This window comes from Schistocerca nitens, chromosome 4 (assembly GCF_023898315.1).
Source record: "Schistocerca nitens isolate TAMUIC-IGC-003100 chromosome 4, iqSchNite1.1, whole genome shotgun sequence".
Lineage (NCBI taxonomy): Eukaryota > Metazoa > Arthropoda > Insecta > Orthoptera > Acrididae > Schistocerca > Schistocerca nitens.
Window position 1 is genome coordinate 733,711,985 of NC_064617.1, and position 26,523 is coordinate 733,738,507.

The following is a 26,523-nucleotide window of genomic DNA, read 5'->3' on the forward strand; positions in this document are numbered from 1 at the left end:
ATAAAGTCAATTCAAGTGAATGCTAAAGGAATTACTGGTTGCCAACTTCTCCTACTCCACCCACAAATTTCTTAGTAGAACCTATTCTTGAGTATGTATTATTAAGAACAACAAATAACGTGATTGGTACGGAAAATATAACTTCTGTGCATCTTCAGCGCAATAACGTGATCAATGCAAATAAATATTGTAAACTGATATCCTGTCTGATAAGGCGTGGATGCTATACCATAAGAATTATTACATGCACATCAGTGTTTTGTGTCACGTCTGATGTAGTAAATATTTACTTCTGTAAGTGGCACTAAAATACTTGCCATACAGGTTTTAGGAGACTAGCATCCCTCCTGTGGACGTACAGGTGTCTCTCACTTGTCGAATATTGTCCAGAAACCGTCCTCAGTCACTGTCCTTAACGCATCCTAGTAAGACATATAGTGGGAGTTGAAGGTGATATACACAAATATAAGAGACAACATTATACATAGTTTTTATTTATTATCATACTATTATGAAGTATGAGTGCGTATAAATAGAATGATGAAGTGATGTGATAAACATGTGAATAATTTCGAAAATAAGGGTGAATAGTTCTATAGTTTATCTTACGATTATCTGCCACAAAACCAAAATCTTCCGAAAGTGAAAAATGAAAGGTGGAGAAAGAACAATAGCAGATGTAAAATTCAACAAGACTAAACATTACCAGAAAAATATTAAAGAAGGCCTTAGTTAAATATCAATTAAGGAAAACAGAAAGAACAGGTTAGTACATGTTGTCACCAAGGGAATAATCTTTGGTTTTGGAGTTCTTAGAATATTTTCTTATTAATTTGCTACCCAGCTGTGTTTACTGCATAATTTATCTGCAGTAGATATCGAAGTCTTTTTTGGCTCATTCTCAGGTACTTAGGCGCAGTTACGGAGATGACATACATCAGTTTTTTGCTATATCACAGCTGTGAAATAAACAACATAGTAAGTTAAATATTCGAAAATGACACCAGGTCATTATTCCACAGACGTGGTGCTGCAAGAAGATGTACTTGCTGGTCTTTTCTCTATCTGTGGCTGAGGATGAAGCCAGAAAAAGGCTTCCTAACTGATTGCAAATAACCTAAAACATAGATGAGGAGACAAAAAGTGTGGAAACAGTGTGTGTGCACAAAAACAAAATAATTTACAGTTGAAGTCCACATTATCCAGAGTAATGAAAGCAACAATGCAATAATGTGATAACAACAGACTGGTGAAAGAAAGTGAAAATGAATGTCGTAAGAGTTATAGATAGTCAAGATTGAAAGATTCAGAAATTTTAATTAAGCGAGCGGAAATTTCGCATAAGTAAAGTTTGAAGTTAACGTAGGTGCTCGCGCAGCACAATGAGACGATCCAGTACATATTGCAATAATGTTACGTACACAGACTCGCACATACAGACTCTACGTGAACAAACGAATAATGAGCTTCATCATATCTTCAGAAACACTTTTGACAGTCATAGACGAGATGTATTAATGACATAATGATCACGGAGGAGTGCTGATGTTGCAGGAAGGACGATGCTCCCCCGCTCATATTTTGAAGCTGGAGCCGTCCGCGGCCGTGTAGAGCTGCGCGACCCTAGCGCCCCTGGTGGCGTCCGGGGAGAACTGCGGCGGCGTGCTGGGTCGCTGCCCCAGAGCCTGTCGTTGCCCGCGGCTGGAGCGCCTGCGCTGTATAAGCGGCTGCGTGTTGCGCACCAGGTTGTTGACCGCCGTCAGCGTCTGGATCGGGATCTGCAACACGACACGTCGCTCTGATCACGGTGCAGTCATGTGGCAGCTCAGTGAACAAAAATGTTCAAATAAGCGAAAAATGTTAACTGCTCATCTTCTAAAATGAAAAAAGAAATATGGTTGGAGTAAAACATGCAGACTGTAGGATAGCTACTGTGAACAGAAAAATTAAAGTAAACTTTCAAGAAAAGAGTAGCAACATTATGAATCATATGCCTTACTTCTGAACAGCGTTTTTTTTTTGTTGGTACGCCATATCTTCTGTATCACTTAATCAAAATCAATGACTGAGGCATCATTTTCAAGATTTCATTCACTACTAACAACGAAAAGTACACAAATAGTTTAAGGTTATTGTTTTCGTGAAAAAATTTATTTTGAAAACATTTTTGTCAAAGGAACGCAGAAGGTTCCATGTGTTTACAATCTGTTTAACTAACATACACAACAAAAAATGGCTCTGAGTACTATGCGACTTAACTTCTGAGGTCATCAGTCGCCTAGAACTTAGAATTAATTAAACCTAACTAACCTAAGGACATCACACACATCCATGCCCGAGGCAGGATTCGAACCTGCGACCGTAGTGGTCGCGCGGTTCCAGAATGAAGCGCCGAGAACCGCTCGGCCACTCCGGCCGGCTGTAAATGTAATTATTTCATGAATTCCATATACTCTGCTACAGTAATAAATCTTGAGTGAATTTGAAGCCTCTAAAAGGGTGTATAATTTTTTTTTTTGCATCCGTTTAATAAGTCGTGAATCCAAAAACTGAAAACGAATGTTTTACAGAAGAATGGAAAGACAAATAGAAGCCAACGTCGTGGAAGATCAGGTTTGATCCTAGAAAACTATAGGAACATGCGATCCAATACTGACAGTATGACCAAACCGTAAAAGGTACATTGAGAAAAGAAGGCAAACTTACATTAGTTGCCTACATTAATAGTATTTATAAACTTTAATAGTGTCTGACAGTGATGACTGGAATACATTCTTCGAATTCAAAAAAGTTACATGGATAAAGTACAGGGATTGGAAAGTTCGAATGTTTGTTAAATCTTATGGGACTTAACTGCTAAGGACATCAGTCTCTAAGCTTACACACTACTTAACGTAAATTATCCTAAGGACAAACACACACACCCATGCCCGAGGGAGGACTCGAACCTCCGCCGGGACTAGCCGCACAGTCCATGACAGCAGCGCCTTAGACCGCTCAGCTAATCCCGCGCGGCGATTGGAAAGTGACCTACCGCTTTTACAGGAACGATACAACAGTTGTAAGATTCGTCAGAGACGAAAGGAAGGTATTTGTTGAATTGGGTGTGAGACAGGTTTAGAATGGAATGGACAGTGTCTGAGACAAGTGAACGTCAATAAAAGTAACTGAATGTAAGTGAATTCAATCAGTTGAAGGTAAGAGAATTACACTGCTGGCCATTTAAACTGTAACACCAGGAAGGTGAGCAAATAGCGATGTTCCTCTTACTGTGCTTCTTTAGTACAGAAGGAAGAATACACAAATTTGTAACCGACTTGGAGGTACACTGAGTAGCAAATTTAGCGCACAAAGCTGCAACCAGTGGCAACTACAATGGATCGATCAGTGTTTAGTCACCGAATTGAACAGAGCTTGGATGACAGGTACGAGTGCGTCATTCCATGCTGCTTTAAATCCATTCTAGAGTGCATCAGTTTTACTGTTTATGAGTGCTGGCGCGTCCGTCTTCAGGCAACCCATGACCACATGTTTCCAATTATGAGATTTCAACATGTCGATCAGAGAATATAAATCTTTCCACTTCATGACTATGGTGCAGCAACCTTAGTGATATATTTCTAGTAAGAAAAAGAGTATACGTTCCAAATGACAGCAGAAACTGATTAACCATTTCACCTTTTTGAGGCATCTCGAGAATTTCCACGTGGAGAAAGAGAAATAGAGAATTTAAAATGCTGTACAAAGAAACCAGAAAAAAGTGAGATTTACGTTACGAACTGAGTGTAAAGCATTAGTCATAAATAGCCAAAATATTGGTATGCAACTAGAACGCAAGAATTATAGTTCAAATTTTCAAAAATGTCCAAAACTAGGAACGAAAAACTAAATTCGTAGAGGAACTGTACAAATAACGATGGTCCTTACTTTCGACGAAGGCATGCAGTAATGCTAAAATAGGGCCACGCCTATAATCTTGAAACATACATATTGGAACAAAAATTGTGGTAGTCTTGAGTGCCTAACAACATATGCGCACTCTAAGTAAGGCAAATATGCCGAAAGCTGCTGATGCAGAGGACGGAAATTCCGCCAGTCAGCGCTTATGTGTTTACCAGTACAATAAGTAAGAATAAGGTAAAACATATAGTGGTAAGTAAAGGCAATGAAAATGAAAACTGGATATACAATACATGACACAAGTAAAACGTATATAAAAGCAGTTAAAGAAGGACACATGGTGCCATCTGTTTGCATCAATAGCAAAGACGAGATGTACATAAGAAATGTATAGAAGTTACCATTTCTATACAAAAAAGATATAAATTATATAAATATTTTGATAAGCCAAGTGTTAAATATAAGGCATAGCCAGGAATTGACGCGTTGAAAAGAAGAGTTATGCCAGTTATCAGCTATAAAATGGTTCAAATGGCTCTGAGCACAATGGGACTTAACATCGGAGGTCATCAGTCACCTAGAACTTAGAACTACGTAAACGTAACTAACCTAAGGACATCACACACATCCATGCCAGAGGCAGGATTCGAACCTGCGACCATAGCTGTTGCGCGGTTCTAGACTGAAGCACCTAGAACCGCTCGGCCACACCGGCCGGCTCTCAGTTATAGTGTTTGAAAAATTGTCATCACTGAATCATAAAATGTCTGATTCTTAGTGAATAGCTGGTCATTAAGACTTATCTCTTCAGCTGCATTAGAGCGTTTTACAATGTTCTTCCCTCAAGCAAAGTCAATTTTTTTATCTTGAGTGCACGATGGGCGATTCCGATACAGGTTCTACCTGTCCGCTAGCCTTTGACTGCTCAGCGGACGAGGAATTATTTTAACTGCATTTCTTTTAGTGAGCATATGCTGCAACCCAGTTCATCAAGTATTTATCATCTACTATATTTCATGAGTTTAAAACCGGTCTTTGTACTTATGTACATTTGTGAATTTTGGCTGTAATTAGTGTTTATGAAACTGTAATGTATGCTGAAAGAAATCATTGTACTAAACACGCTGCCAATCTCATGAAAATTTATATCTACGAAACACAAAGAATATATTTCAAGTTACACAGTCGTATAAATGAGAGCAAAGTTGAGTTGCGAAGCATCTGTGGTGTGATACAGACGCGTGTGTTGACGCGCAAATTCCAAATCGATATTCTACTGGAAATGGTGTTATAATATCAGGCAAGTCAAAATATAAGTGAGCGAGTACGTGTATGGACACAGTAAATGGTCGCAAGAGGATTTTAAACTTAATAAAGGATACTGTGTGGCCCAAATTTATTCAAACTGCTCGCTAATCAAGAAGAGCCTATTGTTAGTAATGGATTCCATAATAAGTGTTACATCCCGCCAAAAGCAACCCACCGCAAAATAGTCCGCAGCTCGTCGTCTCGCGGTCGCTTTCTCGCTTCCCGAGCACGGGGTCCCGGGTTCGGTTCACGGCGGGGTCAGGGATTTTCACCTGCCTCTAAAAGACTGGATGTTTGTGTTGTCCTCATCATTTCATCATTATTCATGACAGTGGCGAGACTGGACTGAGCAAGGGTTAGTAATTTGTACGGGCACTGATAACCGCGCAGTTGAGCGCCCCACAAACCAAACATCATCATAATCACCATCATCATCCATCTGAAAGTAAGATCAAGCCAGTATTTTTATAGCTGTCTAATAGGCAAGTCAGCGTAAGAGTAACATTTTTGGAGCATTAGAGTCTGCTTAGTCAAAGAATAAACCTTGCGAATGAAACTTTATTGACAAACGTCGTTAACCGTAAGAAGGGCGATTATGTCCTTCTACCATAACTTCCGAGATTATTACGAACAAAGAAACAGTTAAAAGTAAATAGATTCAGTTAAATTTACTGTTGATTTCTGCCAATTAACTGCTGTAATAAAAAGCATTATAACTATAGTTGTTCATATAATGTTGCACTACTATTGTAGATAATCATTTAAAACTAAAAGTGATTTAAGCCCAATTCATATTTCTATGAGAAAAATATGCTCGGTCTCTTTACTTCAAAGTAATTTTATGTTGTGTTCTGTACATGCTATTATATGTATATTTAGGTAACAGTAGTATTGACAAATAGTTCTGGCCATGAAAGAAATTAATCAGTAAAGTACATTAATTAAATTTGGTCACGATTATGCAAACATCCAGACAGACAACATTGCCTTGACTTATGTAATACAGTGCAGTATCAACGAAATGTTGTTAGTTGTTGCATATTATTGGTTTTTCATATTTTAATTGGCAACATCGCATCCCAAATAAAAGTCTTTAGTGTTCATGTTACACGTGTTTTCTACATCTAAGCTCGGTGGAATGCATTTTGTTCAGTTGCCGCTTGATTATTCCTGTCCACTATTTTCGCGAGTTCAAAGTCATAGTCATTACAGTATTTTACCAAATTTAAAATTTTCTATTTTGGAGGTAGTGAGCGTTTTTATTCTGCAACCTAAATTCATTCAAACAATTTTGGGGTACAAAATTAGGACTAATTACAGAGAACCTTTCACTTATTACCAATGATTTGTTACATTTCGACGTTGTACACAGTAAACACTTTTGCGATAGCGACTAGGTTGTAACTATACGTACGCTAGTGATAAGCATTAATCTACTAATTCGATGCGGTGTTTCCGTTAGTTATAGAACAAACTGTGTAAAAACTATGGAACGAATCTTTTTATACACCGGACAATAAAGATATGTTGTATTCTGGAATTTCATGGCAGTCTGCCCAATGTAAGACAAAACACATTGAGCACATGTTAGTTTAAAAACGACGGTATGAGAGAATTTGTCCTTACACGCCTGCTCATTATGTATAAAGTAATACTAGATATTGTTATAAGTGGTGCAAACTAATTTAACATTATAGCTCTTAAACAGGCCTAGCGAGCTGATTTGAAACATTACCCAAGAACGGTACGACAACAAGATTAGCTTTTCGAATTACAAAATTAGCCTCCGTTAAACTACTAGTTTTCTCCACTTTTCGTTTGTACAACTTATTGGCAGTTTTACTACCAGCAACAAGCGCTATATTAGCTAGTTCACGTTCAATAGCGGACGGCGTTAAAGGAATTTCGCGTAGGCTCTCTATCGAACTCGATTAAGTTGATCAGATGGTATGAAGACGCATGGGTTTCTAAGTCGCTCGTATTTAGCTTGCGAAAGATGTCAAGATGAGTTTTATTATTGCCGAACTGATGTATATGGTGATTATAATTAAAGTTAAACTTTCAAACCGCTGTAGAAATAACGCCGCTGGTCATAATGACGTCAAATTGCAACGGAATATTGTCGGAAGCCGCCTTGTAGAATTTTGCACAGAGCATAACTTAATCATAGCTAACACTTGGTTCAAGAATCATAAAAGAAGGTTGTATACATGGAAGAATCCTGGAGATACTAAAAGGAATCAGATAGAATATATAATGGTAAGACAGGGATTTAGGAACCAGGTTTTAAATTGTAAGACATTTCCAGGGGCAGATGTGGATTCTGACCACAATCTATTGGTTATGAACTGCAGATTGAAACTGAAGAAACTGCAAAAAGGTGGGAATTTAAGGAGATGGGACCTGGATAAACTGAAAAAACCAGAGGTTGTAGAGAGTTTCAGGAAGAGCATAAGGGAACAATTGACAGGAATGGGGGAAAGAAATACAGTAGAAGAAGAATGGGTAGCTCTGAGGGATGACGTAGTGAAGGCAGCAGAGGATCAAGTAGGTGAAAAGACGAGGGCTGATAGAAATCCTTGGGTAACAGAAGAAATATTGAATTTAATTGATGAAAGGAGAAAATATAAAAATGCAGTAAATGAAGCAGGCAAAAAGGAATACAAACGTCTCAAAAATGAGATCGACAGGAAGTGCAAAATGGCTAAGCAGGGATGGCTAGAAGACAAATGTAAGGACGTAGAGGCATATCTCACTAGGGGTAAGATGGATACTGCCTACAGGAAAATTAAAGAGACCTTTGGAGAGAAGAGAACCACTTGTATGAATATCAAGAGCTCAGATGGCAACCCAGTTCTAAGCAAAGATGGGAAGGCAGAAAGGTGGAAGGAGTATATAGAGGGTTTATACAAGGGCGATGTACTTGAGGACAATATTATGGAAATGGAAGAGCATGTAGATGAAGATGAAATGGGAGATAAGATACAGCGTGAAGAGTTTGACAGAGCACTGAAAGACCTGAGTCGAAACAAGACCCCGGGAGTAGACAACATTCCATTAGAACTACTGATGGCCTTGGGAGAACCAGTCATGACAAAACTCTACCATCTGGTGAGCAAGATGTATGAGACAGGCGAAATACCCACAACTTCAAGAGGAATATAATAATTCCAATCCCATAGAAAGCAGGTGTTGACAGATGTGAAAATTACCGAACTATCAGTTTAATAGTCACAGCTGCAAAATACTAATGTGAATTCTTTACAGACGAATGGAAAAACTGGTAGAAGCGGACCTCGGGGAAGATCAGTTGGGATTCCGTAGAAATGTTGGAACACGTGAGGCAATACTAACCTTACGACTTATCTTAGAAGAAAGATTAAGAAAAGGCAAACCTACGTTTCTAGCATTTGTAGACTTAGAGAAAGCTTTTGACAACGTTAACTGGAATACTCTCTTTCAAATTCTGAAGGTGGCAGGGGTAAAATACAGGGAGCGAAAGGCTATTTACAATTTGTACAGAAACCAGATGGCAGTTATAAGAGTCGAGGGGCATGAAAGGGAAGCAGTGCTTGGGAAAGGGGTGAGACAGGGTTGTAGCCTCTCCCCGATGTTATTCAATCTGTATATTGAGCAAGCAGTAAAGGAAACAAAAGAAAAATTCGGAGTAGGTATTAAAATTCATGGAGAAGAAGTAAAAACTTTGAGGTTCGCCGATGACATTGTAATTCTGTCAGAGACAGCAAAGGACTTGGAAGAGCAGTTGAACGGAATGGACAGTGTCTTGAAAGGAGGATATAAGATGAAATCAACAAAAGCAAAACGAGGATAATGGAATGTAGTCAAATTAAATCGAGTGATGCTGAGGGGATTAGATTAGGAAATGAGACACTTAAAGTAGTAAAGGAGTTTTGCTATTTAGGGAGTAAAATAACTGATGATGGTCGAAGTAGAGAGGATATAAAATGTAGACTGGCAATGGCAAGGAAATCGTTTCTAAAGAAGAGAAATTTGTTAACATCGAGTATAGATTTAAGTGTCAGGAAGTCGTTTCTGAAAGTATTTGTATGGAGTGTAGCCATGTATGGAAGTGAAATATGGACGATAACCAGTTTGGACAAGAAGAGAATAGAAGCTTTCGAAATGTGGTGCTACAGAAGAATGCTGAAGAATAGGTGGGTAGATCAAATAACTAATGAGGAGGTATTGAATAGGATTGGGGAGAAGAGAAGTTTGTGGCACAACTTGACTAGAAGAAGGGATCGGTTGGTAGGACATATGCTAAGGCATCAAGGGATCACAAATTTAGTATTGGAGGGCTGCGTGGAGGGTAAAAATCATAGAGGGAGACGAAGAGATGAATACACTAAGCAGATTCAGAAGGATGTAGGTTGCAGTAGGTACTGGGAGATGAAGAAGCTTGCACAGGATAGAGTAGCATGGAGAGCTGCATCAAAACAGTCTCGGGACTGAAGACCACAACAACAACATTGTCGGAGAAGGGGGAAAACGTATGGCAGAAGAAAAATAAATAGTTACGAAATGCAGCAATAGATGGCTCTGTAAGCATCATAATTTATTAGTAGTTGACTACAAATGACAATTGAATCATACAACAATGCCAAAGGTGTACGTTTAACGTTAAACAACTGTACTACTCATTATGCATGGCTGTGCAGGTGTGATACTGTTACTTACGTAACCCCATCCACCACGGCAACGTCATATCACATCGGACGGGAAGTATCCTTTTTAATTGTCCTCAGGCCAAAAACCGCAATAAAAGCATCATAACATCGGTTTTTTATTGTCCTGAGGCCAAAAAGTCGTAAAAGCATGAACCAAAATCAAATCGGATTATGCATTTCTGTGTGACTGGCGCAAAACATGTTCAATATGCTGCCCAACGTTTTCTGCAACAAGTTGAAATGTTCCACAACTGATCGAAGTGTTTCCGTGGTTACGTTCAGAATGTGTTGTGCAATGCGTACCTTCAATGCAGCTATGTTTTCAATTGGAACACTGAAGACAATATCTTTCAGATAGCCCCACAGCCAGAAGTCACACAGATTAAAATCAGGTGATCGGGACGGCCAGGATGTAGGGAAATGACGGCTCATAATTCCAGTATTTCCGAAATGCTTCAGCAGCTGCTTAACTGGGTTTGCAATGTGCGGAGGTACGCCCTCTTGCATACAAATGATCCCATCCACACACCCACGCTGTTGGTGAGCTGGAAAGACATGGTTGCACAAAAGACACTCATAGCACTTACCAGCGACGGTACGGGTAACAGGACCGGAAGCACCTGTCTCTTCGAAAAATATGGCCCCATGATAAATGATGCCGTAAACTTGCACCACACAGTGACATTTTTAGGATGAAGTGGTACTGTTTGGTTCGCGTCTGGGTTTTCCGTTACCCATATTCGACTATTCTGTGTGTTGACATATCATGTCAGATGGAAGTGGGCTTCGTCTGTACACAAAATCTTCCATGGCCAATCATTGTGCACTTCCATGCGAGCAAGAAATTCTAAAGCAAAAGCAATGGTGTCTCTTGCTGGCAGGTCAACATGAAGCAATTCGTGAACATGATAATTTTGAATGGGTAGCAAAGAAGGAAGTTTCTTAGAATTTTACGCACCGTGCTCACGGGTATGTTCAATGTTCGGGCAATTCTCCGTGGAATACACGTTTGCACACCACCACTTGCCTCCTCCTGCATTGCTGTGGCCACTGCTTCCACTGACGTCGAATCAATTCGTTTCCTCCCTCTACCAGGTTGCACACTAAAAGAACCCTTCTTTTCACATTTCCGAATCATTTACTCCAGGCCCACAGCAGTCATTGGACCAACGCCTTCTTTCAAACCCTTCAGTGCCCGGAACTTCTGCAGAGCAACGTGTGCACAGTGATCATTCTTGTAATACAGCTTTACAAGCAGAGCATGATCCTGCATTGAGACAGTCATGACGAACGTCGCGGGGGCGAAAGGAGAAAAAGCCGAGTTCCCTGCATGTTTATACCAACATAAGTGGATCGCATGACAGGTGTTTTTATTTACGGTTTCTGATACCTAGAGCGCCATCTATTGATCAATTGTTACACTATTTTTTTTCTTCTGCTATATGTTTTCCCCCTTCTCCCAAAATATTCCGTGGCAATTCGACGTCATTCTGACCAGTGGTATTATTTCTACAGCGTTTTGAAAGTTGAGTTTTAATTATAATCACCCAGTATTACGTCCAAATAGGACCCATTACTTTGTAAGTGAAAGATATTTTAGAATGCAAAGTTTTAAATTCATCTTTCACTAAATATATACTTTCCAAAGAGCCATAAAATAGAATTAATATGTCGTCAAGATAGCGACAATGAAATATAATTTTCTTGCAGAAATCGGAACACTGTAGAAAGCATTTGGATTCTAAACTGTTCACAGAAATGTCAGTGACTGACCAGGGAGACAACTGCCCATAGGCATTCCGTCAATTTTCCGTCAAGTTGGTTGTACACGTTATTATTAAAAGTAATTATAGGAAGTTACCAATTTAAGATGTGAAGTTAATTCTCTAATGTCGTCGGTACTAAACTGACACTCAGAAGATGAGTTTCTTGGATGATACCGATCGCCTTTCAACAAGAATATTAATTTACAGATTCTTCATATTGAGAGAAACTAGATTCTTTTTCTTGTTATTTGGCTCGTTAGCATAGTTTTCTAACGCTCTCTTGGTTGTTTGGATTGTCATAAAATGCAGTAACTGAATACTTCAGGCCGGTTTTGTTTCGTTCACTCTGTATACTATCCGCAGATGATATTTTCTCCTACAAGACTATGCATTTCCTTTCCTTGCGTAGCCCGTGTAACATTCATGTAGGCCTACATAACGCAAGCCTTTCTTCTTGTATATACAACAACGCGCTCGACGTTCGAACACAGATCAGTACTGGAAGAATACTTTCACTTCACGTCATGTGAAACAAATTACGGCCCTGGTTGCTAAACAGATAGTTGCTTATACAGGGTGAACCAGAACTCCACAGACGAGCTTTCAAAGGTGGTAATATGGTTCACAACAAGAGAAAAATGTCTCGTAAACATGGCCTCTGAAATTGATACCTTAAGAGATTCGAGCGTTTGCTAATCTTGGCTACCGTGAAACACATCTCTCCTACTGAAGAAGTGCTCGCAGGTCTTAAGGTGCACGTTTCAGAGCCCATGTTTACTGAACATTTTTTCTTGTAAATAAGTTATACACAACTGCAACCAGTCACTTTTTTGAATAATAATGCTTTATTCTATAAACAGGTTTTCAAACCTTTTCAGGTTCATCTTCAGATCTTTGTTACAAGCAACAGTTGTAAAGCTCATGCTGGATGCTGGTAAAGTGTAAACTAATATAGTTCGTGTGAAAGTGTTCTGGACATCAAAATGGACGCAGACATATCCGAAAAAAGCCGCCTATACTGTCACAAACCAGCACCCAGCATTATGCTACTACCAGTAATGATGTAACTTCCCGGATCCTCCCGAAACCATCTGAAGATGAACCTGAAAAGTTTTGAGAACCGGTTTATGGAATAAAGCATTATTATTCAAAAAAGTGACTGGTTACAGTTGTGTATAACTTATTTATATTCAATATACAGTCACGATTCTAAAATATCCGTAATGGATAAGCATAACATTTTTTATTGTTGTGGTCCATACTGCCACCTCCAGAATTTGGAAAGCAAGAAGCTTGCGGCTGAAGAGATTTGTTTCACAGTATCGATAAAGAAGTTCTCGTAGCTGTTAGGGTATGTAGTTTCGACCCTATGTTTACTGGCCTGTTATACTTGTTTTGGTCCGTACTATGACCTCTGAAAGTTTGATGAAGGAGTTCTGGTTCACTTTTTATATGATGAATTCATTCCAGATGCTGATATTTCTTCATCTGCCGATCTTCTGTCTTCTCTAGGAAACGTTTATTTTTAAGTAATGTAGTTTAACAATGTCCTTCTTGTAATATACGACGTGTACACACAAAAGAAAGGAGGTATAGGGCACAGTTTGAGAGAGACATACTTCTACTACTTTATGTAATAACAAGAGCTTCTACGAACGTGACAGTGACTGCACCCAAAAGATTTTACGTAAGAGGAATGGTAACCTAACGCGCGCTAATGACCATGCTGCAGTAACAATACGGACTTTTCTTCACACAGCAATTACACATAGGAAAATGGTCTCCTGGATGTTGTTCTGCAGACGGATTCGTCAGAGCTACGGAAATGACGTCTAATGAAAATTACGGAAAACTCCGAGGAGCAAAGCGCTCATGGACATGCATGTCATATCCGAAGATTTACTGGGTATAATGGCCACGATCGTCCGTAAACATGAGAACTCCAAGTGTTGTGACAGTGAAATGAAATGTAGCTTGAATAACTGATTCCTCGTATTTCCTATTAAACCATCGTTCCCCGTACCGCGATGACCACAACGAGTTAGATGGCCCTACGATCAAATGGCCCAGGAACTGTAATAGATGAGAAGTTTTACGACAGTAATTCGTTGAAGTATAACAAAATGAATACCATGCACATCCTGAATATGACACTGACTTTCAAGATTCGATAAAACATTGAATGTAGCGTACGTAGCTGCTGGAAGTGGAGTTACCTTCTCTCGAAGCCGGGAAGTCCTTGTAAGCGTTCCTCTCATTGTATCGCACCAGCGTAAGCATCAGCCTTGGGTAAGAATGAGAGCAATAAGCATTAATTAAGTGGAAAATTATAATGCGCGGGAATGTCGGCCGCAGTGACTTAACTGATTATTTGATAAATATGTTGAGAGCGCAGGTGAATAGCGGGCTGAAATACGATAAGATTGTGGACTGTTTTCATAAAAATGGTGTAAAAAATTATTCTTCCGATCTCACAAGCCTATGTTAATCGAAATTCGAGGTGAATTTTAATTTTACGCATCGTAACTACATTGTCCACTCACGATTAATGTGAAGATCTGACAAAAACCTGAATAACTACTTTTTGCAGCTTGAGACGTGAAGGAGGAGAGACAATGAGGTTCTGAAAGGCATCGGTAGGGAAGTAGGGTCCTGCCGACTTCAGTGCCGTAGCCAGTTGCACTAGGTTTCTCGGCTGAGGGTCAGTGGCGCGGGCAGCCCGGTCGAAATGGTCCCACAGATTCCCGATTATCTTTAAATCAGGGGAGTTTAGTGGCCAGGTGAGTAGGTTAAACTCATCTTTGTGCTCTCTGAACAACACACGCTTACACTGCGAGCTGTGGGACACTTTGCCGGCCGCAGTGGCCGAGCGGTTCTAGGTGCTTCAGTCCGGAACCGCGCGCCTGCTACGCTCGCAGGTTCGAATCCTGTCTCAGATGTTAAGTCCCATAGTGCTCAGAGCCATCTGAACCATTTTTTGTGGGACACTTTGCCTTATTCTGCTGGCATGTAGCATCACACCGAGGGAAAAAAAAAACTGTAAGTTTGTTGCAGGGTGTTTGCTTCCAGACGTTTCATGCCGTACACGCCAACGCTCATCTGTCCCATGAAGCATAAGATGTCATTCATATGAAATGGCCACTTGTCGCCATTAAGTGAACGTCAAATTGCGGTACTGACATGCAAATTCCAGCCTTCATCGCCGATATACAAGAGTCAGCATGTGTGCATGAACTAGGCAACGTTCGCTGAAAGGTCATTGAGGAAACATTGTTGGTAGCACCTTCGTTCAATTTGGCTGTCAGTTGCTGGACAGTTGCACGTTTATTCAGCAGCACACGTCCTCTCTGATGTTTTTCAGCCCTGTCATCTATTGTCCGTGGTGCACAACAGGTGCGTCGGCATCGGGTTTGGATAGCACCATCTTTCCATGCACGGTATATTTTAACCACAGCGACACGCGAACAGTTTATAGACATAGCCTTTCTGAAATGCCTTTACCCTTAACCCCAAAGTCAATGATGACGCCCTTTTGATCGTCTGATGAATCGCTCCGCTTCCGCTTCCGCATTGTGACAGCGACTGCACTGTTATCCCCCCCCCCCACCCCCCCTCTCGACAAGCTTTCTGTACCGTCTACTACTGGTGGTGTCACCTGCCGTCTGTGTGTGGTTATTGCACACTGACTTCGAACACACGCGGTGGTCACATAAATGTGACTGGACTGTGTAAAAGTGTAAGTTTACCTTTGCGCTGGTTGTAAGTTCCCAGAATGAGATTTTCACTCTGCAGCGGAGTGTGCGCTGATATGAAACTTCCTGGCAGATTAAAACTGTGTGCCGGACCGAGACTCGAACTCGGGACCTTTGCCTTTCGCGGGCAAGTGCTCTACCATCTGAGCTACCCAAGCACAACTCACGCGCCGTCCTCACAGCTTTACTTCCACCAGCACCTCGTCTCCTACTTTCCAAACTTCACAGAAGCTCTCCAGAGCACTTGCCCGCGAAAGGCAAAGGTCCCGAGTTCGAGTCTCGGTGCGGCACACAGTTTTAATCTGCCAGGAAGTAGTTGTAAATTGTTGGTCCATGTGGTTGCCAATAGATGTCTTCGCGGTGCCGCTAGCTCGCTCGCTCGGTCATTCATTGGCCAATGAGCATCGAGTCGAGAAGGCAATAACACAGCGGCAAAAGACTGGGGATTTTTCTGGGCACGGGAATACTTCAACATCACGCAGACAGTTCACAGAGACATGTGCCAAGTGTGAACCAGCATTGTTCTCTTGAAAAATGGCATCACAATATTGTCATATAAGGGGTAACACATGATGGCACAAGATGACCGTGGTGTACAGTTGCGCCTTGAGCATTACCTCAATCACTGTCAGTGGTAACGTGAAACCTTACCCGATGGCTCCCTTCACGATGATGCTGGGACTAACATCGGAAGAATAGGACATCCCCCATGCCGTCGCATTATTACCAACAATGGCCTTCCTGGATAGTGCAGAATTGTCATATAAGGGGTAACACATGATGGCACAAGATGACCGTGGTGTACAGTTGCGCCTTGAGCATTACCTCAATCACTGTCAGTGGTAACGTGAAACCTTACCCGATGGCTCCCTTCACGATGATGCTGGGACTAACATCGGAAGAATAGGACATCCCCCATGCCGTCGCATTATTACCAACAATGGCCTTCCTGGATAGTGCAGAATCGCGAGTCGTTGCTCGGCACAATGCGATTCCATTCATTGGCAATCTGTGCAGCTCGGTCATGGGAATTCTCTATATGCACTCGTTCGTGTTGTAGTGTTGGCAGTAGCCTGCGCATGGGACGGTAACTGCCTGGTCTGGCTGCTTCAACTTCGTTTAAATTTTTTTATAAATGTAAACAAATTTATAAAAATTCAAACAAATTATATTCGAATTGAATGAGCAGTCTCTATTGGGGGGCAACTCCATACTAACCCCATCAGCTGCAGGAGTAAGCTCTTAAAGTAAAATTCGAAATTCGAATCCATTTTTCACTTGATGGTGAGACTTCCCTTAATTGATTAAATAAAGACTTGTGTCCAGTTCCTAGGAAGGGGTAACTTAGGTTAGTGGAGGTAGCCCTTTCTTTCTCGCCATTTTCTTAGGTTAGTAGAAGTAGCCCAATTGACCTATCTTCCCACGAAAAGCAGCCGTCTTGAATGACACCAATCGCGTCATCAGCTGACGTCACTGCTGCCATCCTGGGTAACGCTACTTTGGCCTGACGCCGCACCTGGGGTGACTCCCTCACTGGGGTGATGCCCTCCCTGGGATGATGCCACCACTACTCAGGGAGTCTATTACTTGTCGGATGGCAGACGCAAATGTGAAGGAGTTAAGATGAGCTTGGTGCAGAATACAGCGGTCCTCCCTGTGGTGGTCAGATATCGAGTCGAATCTTGACGAGAAAGCCTGCACTCACTTTAGAGTGCGGTCCAACATCAGGCCACTGTCTCTTCCGAATGTCCCACAAATCTTGATATTGCACTGTTCCCCAGACGACGAAATGGAGACGCATAGTGAGACTCGTTGCAAACTCTATCAGATGCTGATAACGCTGTCTCACATCCAAATAGGGCATCTTCGTGGCCCTGTCAGTGATCACTCAACATCTGGCGCTGTCATGCCCCTTATGTAGCTTATCAGGCCTGGTAAGAATACCAAACACGAACAACACTAATCCACTCTGGTGGCCGATGGTGTTTGTATAAACGAAGTTAAATTGACACCCAACCATGCCTTATGGGTGCTTCATTTTTTTCACGCAGTGTATTTCAGTATCACGTCACAAGTTTTACCATTACCAGTTTTCACTTTTACCAAGTCATCATGATGTTGATAAGTTGGAACTCGTAATGGAACAACTTCTGTGATGTGAGGCCGAATTATATAAGAAAAACAGAAAAAATGTAAATAGGTACAATAGATACTTTACGTAATCAGGGAAGTGCGCTCTTTTTAAGTAAATCCCATTTTACGTCATTAACAATACGTACATGAAGCCTAAGGTAAAAGTTCTCGAGGTTCCTGTAGATAAATAGGGGGTATCTTTTAGCAGAACAGCTTAAATTCACGAGAGAATGTTTGTGTAGTGACGGTATTTTCATTTTGAAACAATGAAATCAGAAGCAAATAAGACACTAGAAGCAGATGGGCACACACGAAGATCCCATTTCTACTGGTATGAAATGTTGATATGCAAGCGAAAGGTAGACCGTCGATAAACTGGAGAAGAAAACGCTGACGCACTTTAATTAGGCCGTATCAAATAATATTAAAAATTAAGTGGTCGCTTAAAGCATTACATGCAGAGATACTAAAAGGTATAGCCGAGGATATCCACGAATGGTAACTCGATGCTGGAAGCATCAGTAGAGGGAATGAAAGTAGGAAAATCTAATACAACATGTATAGACATCTCCCATACTTATAAGTATTATTTTTGAAAAAAGCCGTTTTGATCGTGATATTATGCTTTGATGAAGCGTTTTGCCTTTGTAGGGTGTCATGACATTATCGTGGTTCGAGATACATTCGTTAACCTGAACTTATACCTATACCATAGCATAATAGGACTACGAATGTCTCTCAATCCAAGATAAATGTTCTACAAAGGCGAAACGCGTTATGAAAGCAATATTTTCTCAATCAAGATCGTTTTATTAAAAAAATTAATATATGATACAGGTTAGAGAGTACGTCGACTGTAGCATTTACGTAGACAAGATTAGCATAAGGTAGGAAAAAATGAAGGAGAACATAAAAGACTAAGCCAGAAGTTCGACTTACAAACGAATTGGCTACACATAAACATGAAACAACGTTTACAGACACGGCTTTTGGAGACATAATAGAACAAAAGGGCTACTCACGTCACTTGTTCTAGTCATAATAAGCGTATGTACGGATATTCTAATGTTGCCAATGAAGGAAGAAGAGAGTTAAATGCAATCATAAATCATTTTCAGAAAAAGGTCCAGTACGCGATTGAAGACAGCGAGGGGTAACACGAAGTTTAGGGTTAATTAAAATAAATATCACACCTAAGTACGTAGAAACGTAGAACAGAAATTCCTGTCACTTGACACTGAGTTGATAATCTGTAAGTCGCTACAGCGCTAAGCTTAAGTCAACTCCTGCAGCTAGTTAACCTGCTTCTCAACAGTGCTGTGATGGTTGCCTAACGCAATGTAGTGGAAACGGGGCATACAGAGAGGCTGGATTACAATATTTCGATTATGTGATTTCACTATATCTAGCAAGAAAAGTACAAATATGTCGAAAGTTATCAAAACATTAAATAGGCTTAGCGCAAAGTAAATTTTCTAAAGTCTTATTGATTGAAAACTTTGTTTTTATTTTCCTTTCATGGAGGAATAATTGTAGTTACGAACGAATTTTTCACTCTGCAGCGGAGCGAGCGCTGATATGAAACTTTTTCTGGTTCGAATCCCGCTCCGGCACACAGTTTAACTGTGCCAGGAAGTTTCAGTTGTAGTGTGCATTCAGGTCCAGTTTTCATCATATTGAATGACATATTTATAATAGTGCGACCTATTAGTTTCTCAAGTGTCATGACCGTGGTGAAGCGATGGCGTTCTGGGTCCCAAATTCGGAACCACCCAAGGGCCTTGCCAAAGAGAGCGGAGGAGCGAACAGAGGTTCAGTGCATTCTCTTGATCTTGTGGTGGGAAAGTTCCCCCAAAACGCAGAATCAGCAATGGAAACCACACAGTTTAAGACACGTAACGTGTAACCACAGCACATGTTGCCTGTGACTGAAAAAGGGTCATTATGATCTTTCCATTGGCAAAAGATTCTGGATTAGACCCCAGCTCGGATCTCCGGGAGGGAACTGCCAAGGGGAATGTAAATATGAGAAAAAAATGAAGTTGCCCACAACTAGATAATATTGTATGACTCGGAGCTTGGAATAACAGAACTTTCAACGTAGTAGGAAAGTTAAAAAGGCTGAAAAGGGAAATGCTAAGGCTCAGTCTATAGTGGGGGACAGTTAACTGAAACGGAAAGAAGATAAGGACTTTATTCAAAGAAGATAAGGATATTTGCTCAGAGTAATGTAGTTGAATATGAATAGCAACAGAAAATGATATAACGGGAGTAGGATTCGATACGAATAGAACAGACAGTGAGCTACTGTGAAAATGTCAGTGAAAGGGTTGTTCTCATCAGATTCGACAGCAAATCAACAGCGACAGTGATAGCTCAGGTATACATTCCGACGTCGGAAGCAGAAGATGGAGAGACAGGGAGTGTATATGAGGATACTGAACCTGTAATTCAGTATGTAAAGGGAGATGGTAATCTAACAGTCATGTTTGACTTGAATGCTGCAGTAGGGAAGGAATAGAAGAAAGATTTTCTGAGGAATATCGATTTGGTAGCAAGAAAGGGAGAAGAGAAAGACCTATTGAATTCTGCAATAAACTTCAGATGTATAATAAAGATTACTTTGTTCAGCAGCCACAAACGCAGGAGGTGTACTTGGAAAAGATCCGAAAACACAGGAAGATTCCAGCTTAAGTACCCGATTGTTAGAAACAGTTTTCTAAATAGTATAATGAACCGTATGGAGTATCCAGGAGCAGATATAGACTCAGATCAAATTTTGGTAATGGTGAAGAGCAGGCTGAAGTTTAAGACAGCCGTCCAGAAAAAGCAGTTGGGAAGGAAGTAGATGTGTTTGAAGTCCGCTAAGGATGTGACTACTGTGTTAAGGGCTACCAGAGTAGGCAGTTCGGTTGGAGAGCAGTGGAGTTCTCTAAAAAGGGCAATCGCAAATGATGTTGGCCAGATAAGCATAGGTATTAGGTAGGTAGATACGAAGTCATCTTGGGTAACGGAAGAAATACTCAATTGATCGACGAAAGAAAGAAGTGTAAAAATGTTAAGGGAAACACAGGAATACAACAGTCAAAATCCATTGGTAATGAAATAGATAGGAAGTGCCGGGCATCAAAGGTGATATGGCTCCTGGAAAGATGAATAACTCGAAAAAGATATGATTGTTGGGAGGACTGATTTCGGAAATAGAAGGCATGGACGGTAACATTAAAAGTGCAATGAGAATTCCTGCGGTTAAACGCAGAGGACAGAGAGGGTAGCTAAAAAGACTACATTAAAGGCGTCTATGACGGAATGGACTTGTGTGCTGACGTGACAGGGGAAGAAATTGGAGTCTATATGGAACACATAGGGAATCCACAATTATAGTCAGAATTCAAAAGAGTTCTGGGAGAGCTAAGATAAAATGAGACAGAAGGATAGATAATACTCTATCGCAATTTCTCAAATCATTGGGACAAGTGGGGACCAAATGGTTCAAATGGCTCTGAGCACTATGGGACTCAACTGCTGAGGTCATTAGTCCCCTAGAACTTAAAACTACTTAAACCTAATTAACCTAAGGACATCACAAACATCCATGCCCGAGGCAGGATTCGAACCTGCGACCATAGCGGTCTTGCGGTTCCAGACTGCAGCGCCTTTAACCGCACGGCCACTTCGGCCGGCGGACAAGTGGGGACCAAACGACTATTAAAGTTGATGTGTAGAATCTATGAGACTGGCGACGTACGATCAGACTTTAGGAATATCATCCACACAGTTCCGAAGGTACCAAGGACAGATAAGAGCGAGAACTATTTCACAATCAGCTTAAGAGCTCATAAATTGCTGACAAGAGGAACAGATAAGCAAATTTAGGATCTGTTGGATTACGATTAACTTGGATTTTTTGGAAGGTAAAGACACCAGAGAGGCGGTTCTGACGTTACCCTTGATAATGGAAGGAAGAATGAAGAAAATTCATTATATATTTATTATATTTGTGGAACTAAATTGCGTTCGATAATGTCAAATGATCCAAGATTTTTAAAATTCTGACAAAATATAAGTAAGCTGTAGCGAAAGGCTGGTAATATTCAATTTGTACAAGAGTCAAGAGAGGATGACCGAGAACAAAGTGCTCGGACCAAAAAGGGTGTAAGACAGGGACGCCGTTCTTCGCTGCTGTTTCATCTATACACCAAAGAACCAATTACGGTAATAAAAGAAAGGATCTAGAGTGGGATTAAAATTAGAGGTGAAAGAGTATCAGTGACAAGATTGGCTGATGAAACTGCTTTCATCAGCGAAAATGAGAAATTACAGGACCTGTTGAATGTAATGAATGGTCCAATGAGTACAGAATATGGATTGAGAGTAAACGGGAAGAAGAAAAAATAAATAAAAGTAGCTGAAAAGAGAATAGCGAGAAACTTAACATCCAAGTTGGTGATCACGAAGTAGGCGAAGTTAAGGAATTCTGCTACCTTAAAAGCCAAATAACCCTTGACGGACTAAACAAGACATAAAATCCAGACTAGCACAGGCAAAGAGGGCATTCCTGCCCAACTGAAGCCTTCTGGCATCAAACATAGGCGTTAATTTAAGGAAAAAGTTTGTGAGAACGTACATTTGGACCACAGCATTGTACGGTCATGTGTTGCGGACAGTGGGAAGACCCAGACAGAAGGGAATCTAAGAGTTTGAGATGTAGTGCTACAGAACAACGAAGGGAATTAGGTGGACTGATTAGTAATGAGGAGTTTCTCCACAGAACTGGCGAAGGAACATATGGCAAACACTTACAAGAAGAAGGGACGGGATGATAGCACGTAATCTGAGACATAAGGGACTAACTTCCACGGTACTAGTGGGAGCTGTAGAGGATAAAAACTGCAGAGTAAGAAAGATTGGTTGCTGTTCTAGAAAATATTGCCATAATTCACTTTAGACTTGGTGATGATTTAGGCTAAACGGGTGTTGCACAGTATGTCTTACCTGAAATATGTTGTCAATGAGCTGTGCTCTGTTACCGTTTGGCGTCTGCCTCTTCGCCCTCTCCAAGTGATGAGCCTCGCGTGAATCCTGTACAAACGTAATACTCTTAACTACAAACCCACTACACTTTAATATAAAAGATGAAATTATTAATTAATTCACTAATTTTTAAAAAAATATATCTTTTAGTTATACAACACTATCTACGTTAAGATTTTATAGGTTAACAAACAAACATAATTTTAAAGGGTTAAACAGTTGCATTCTATTCTTATACGTTGCACAGTAAAACGTACTCTTTAGTGTACCGCATATTAAGATTTTTTTCTCGTTTGTTTCACTAATGCATAACAGAAGTGAATTTCTACTTACATACCCCAGTGACGTCATTATCAGCTCAATTTTATCTGTACGCTTCTTAAGGAAGCGATATACCATTGACGAATATTCTTGAATTCACTATAACATTGTTCTCGAAAATTTCTAAGTAACTTTTAGCGATATATTTATCGTCTTTTTTCAGTATATCTCAGTTTACAGTTCTCACTATTTCAGTGAAATTCTCCTCCGAATCGTACAAGCCCTTCATCATTCGCCCTGCTGATCTTCGGGTATTGATCTGAGTGAGATCTTTACATAGCCTCAACAGTGGTCATGACGCTATAATTATAAGTATAATAAACTGATCTAGAAATGACTCTAATATACTCAGTCAGGACTTAAAGAAACGTTTCTGAGATGTGCTGATCGCTTCTTATTCAACAAGTGGCATGTTATTTATTATAACATAGGTGATCATGACAGTCCAACCAGTTCAACATGACAATCCACCGGGAAGGGTGCCCAGTATATATATACAAACTTGCTCCTTAATTTTGGCCTACGGAATATGATATCAGCAACTCATTACAAACAATATTGTAAGATACTTAAAATGTTATTAACAATGCAAAAAGATATGTGGTACGCAAATAGAACAGCTAATTCTCGGAATAGTAAGACTAAAGAGGAATAACATATAAAATGAATCGTGTATGAATCATAGGCATATGACATGCCACACGTTTAAATAAACATTAACAGCAATGTACCACACACAGGTTTTAGGGTCTTCTCTAAATTTTTCCAGGAGTTCCTCGACGGAGTAGAAGGAGTGAGCCTAGAGGAAAATCTTTAATTTAGACTTGAGATCGAGTGGATTACTGCTAAAACATATGAATTCTTGTGGTAGCTTATCGAAAATGGATGCCGCAGAAGAGTCAAGTAGGTGCGTTCCAAATGCAGACCGGATTTCCTGCCTAGTATTAGCTGAATGACGGTTGCTAACGCTTGGGAACAAGCTGATATTGTTAGCAATAAACGACATTACAGAAATATGTATTAACAGGCCTATGTCAGAATTCCCAGAGTAGTGAACAGAAGTCTACAAGAGATTCGAGAACTGCACCAATAATGATCGAACCGCCCTTTTCTGAGCCAAAAATACTCTTTTTGAATCAGAAGATTACCGTGAAATATAATACCATGCAAAGTAGACTACTTTTCGTGCTGAACTCTCACTTATTTCTAACACTGTTCTAATGGTAAATAAAGTAGCATTTAGTTTTTCAATAAGTTCCTGAACATGGGCTTTCCACTACAGCTTACTATCTATCTGAACGGCTAGGAATTTGAACTGTACAATCTCACTGATCATATGCCAATTTTTTGTAATAAAAATATCAGTTTTTGTGGAACTGTGTGACAGAAACTGTAAAAACTGAGTCTTACTGTGATGTAGCATCAATTTATTTTCTGCAAGTCATGAACTTATGTCTTGTACTGTAGTATTTGATACTGTGTCAGTATTGCACACAATATGCTGAACTACCAAGCTGGTGTCATCAGTAAACAAAAATATTTGAGGATCACCTGTAATACCACAAGCTATATCATTCATATAAATAAGAAACAGTTACGGTCCCAGCACCGTCCTCTGGGGCATCCTTTACGTTACTGTGCCCCACTGGGACTGCGCGTTGTACCCATTCTCAGTACTGCAGAAAACAACCGTCTCATGTCTACTCTTAAAGTAAGAGGTGAACCAGTTGTGAGCTACTGCTATTATTCCATAATGGTCCATCGTCTTTACTCAAATCAATGAAGACACCTAGAGATTGCAACCTTTTATTTAATCCGTCCAGTGACTCACAGAGAAAAGAGAATACAATATTCTGAGTTGTTAAACTACATCTTAAACCAAACTGCACATTTGACAGCAAATTATGCAAACCGAAACGCTCAATTACCCCTGTATATAGAGTCTTTTCAGTAATTGTAGCTAACACTGATGGTATAAAAATGGGTTTAAAATTGTTTGCATTATTCCTTTCTCCTTTGTTTGAATTGGCTTCACTACTGAGTACTTTAATCTGTCAGGAAACTAATCATTCTGAAGGGAAAGAAAGTTACAAATATGGCTAAGTACTGGGCTAAAATGCAAAGCAGTACCTTAGTATTCTGTTAGATACCTCGTCATACTCACGAGAGTCCAGAGTCTTTAGTGATTTAATTATTGACACAATCTTCCGCTTGTCACTTTCGTGGAGGAGTATTTCAGATACCGATCTCGGAAAGCTATTTTCTAAGACAGTCGTAGGATTCCCTGCAGGAACCACGCTTCTATTTAGTTCAGCTGCTATATTGAGAAATTGATTGTTCAATATTGTACCTACGTCCGATTTAACAGTAACTGAAACATTGCTACAACGCATTAACTTTATTTCCTCAACCTGGTGCTGCTGAAGAAACAGTTTCTTCATGACCGACGATATGGTTTTAATTTTATCCTGAAAATTAGTTATTCTATTTGCGCACCACATTCCTTTTGCGTTGCTAATAACATTTTTAACCACCTTACTGTTTGTAATGAGTTACTGCAGCTCGATTGTGAATGCTTCTAACGTTTTGACGTAATTCCCACTTTGTCCTACATGATATTCTTAACCCCCCAGCCATTCAGGCTGCATGTTAGTGCCAATCCCTGTTTGGAACGTTATATTGGAATGCAACTTTCAAAGAGAATGATAAATGTGTTGAGGAAGGGAAATTGAAAATTGTGGTAAGGGCTATGGGACCAAACTGCTGAGGTCATCGGTCCCTAGGCTTACGCACTACTTAAACTAACTAACGCTAAGGACAACACACACATCCACACCCGAGGGAGGACTCGAACCTCCGACGGGGGGAGCCACGCGAACCGTGACAAGACGCCCTAGACCGCACGGCTACACCAGGTGGCGTTGTGGAAAGCATAATATTTATCTTCTAGGTTATCAGCACTATAAATACCGTGCCACTGTTGTTCCTTAATGAGTTTAAAAAGATCTCTGTTGCGATTGGAAAAGCTTTTATATTCAGTTTATAATTAAATTTAACATGTGATTAAGTAAAGAAACTTCTTGTGTTAAAATCTGTGTGTCGTGGTCTGAAAGCCCATTCATCGTTTTGTTAACAGAATGCCCCTCTAGTAATGAAGAATGAAACCAAAATCTTGTCTATGCTTGTGCTACTGTTCCCCTGCACTCTCGTTGGAAATAGTACAATTTGCATCACATGATAGGAATTAAGGAGACCTACCAGCATCCTCTTTCTGACACACTCTCTTACACAATTGATATTGGAGTCATCACGTACAACAAAATTTTGCACTTCCTATAAATTGTACCAAGATCCCTCTCTAGCATGAACAGAAATGTCCTGAAATAAGACAGGGGATCTATAAATAACGACACAGAAATTCCGCTAAAATCAAGCACATCTGCACAGCATTCAAATACCTGTACCATGCAACATCTGAAACATCAATGGACTCAAATGGAATACCGCTTTCTACGTACATGGCCAATCCCCTCGACCACATATAGAGAAACAACCAGATAACCTGTATCCTGGTAAAGGAAGCCCCTGAATTGTCACCTTATTTAAGAAGTGCTCTGAAAT

At 40.3% G+C, this 26,523-nt stretch overlaps 1 protein-coding gene across 1 annotated transcript in view; it reads right to left on the reverse strand.

Moving 5' to 3' along the window:
• Nucleotides 1–1,297: 1,297 nt before the first annotated feature.
• LOC126253103 (uncharacterized) overlaps nucleotides 1,298–26,523 on the reverse strand; it is a 44,019-nt gene continuing 18,793 nt past the window's right edge. Inside the window, exons 3-4 of the mRNA XM_049954209.1 lie at nucleotides 22,543–22,629; nucleotides 1,298–1,778 (exon numbers count right to left, since the gene is read on the reverse strand). Coding sequence (XP_049810166.1) covers nucleotides 1,575–1,778; nucleotides 22,543–22,629 — 291 coding nt within the window. The 3' untranslated portion in view covers nucleotides 1,298–1,574. The remainder of the gene's footprint in view (nucleotides 1,779–22,542; nucleotides 22,630–26,523) is intronic.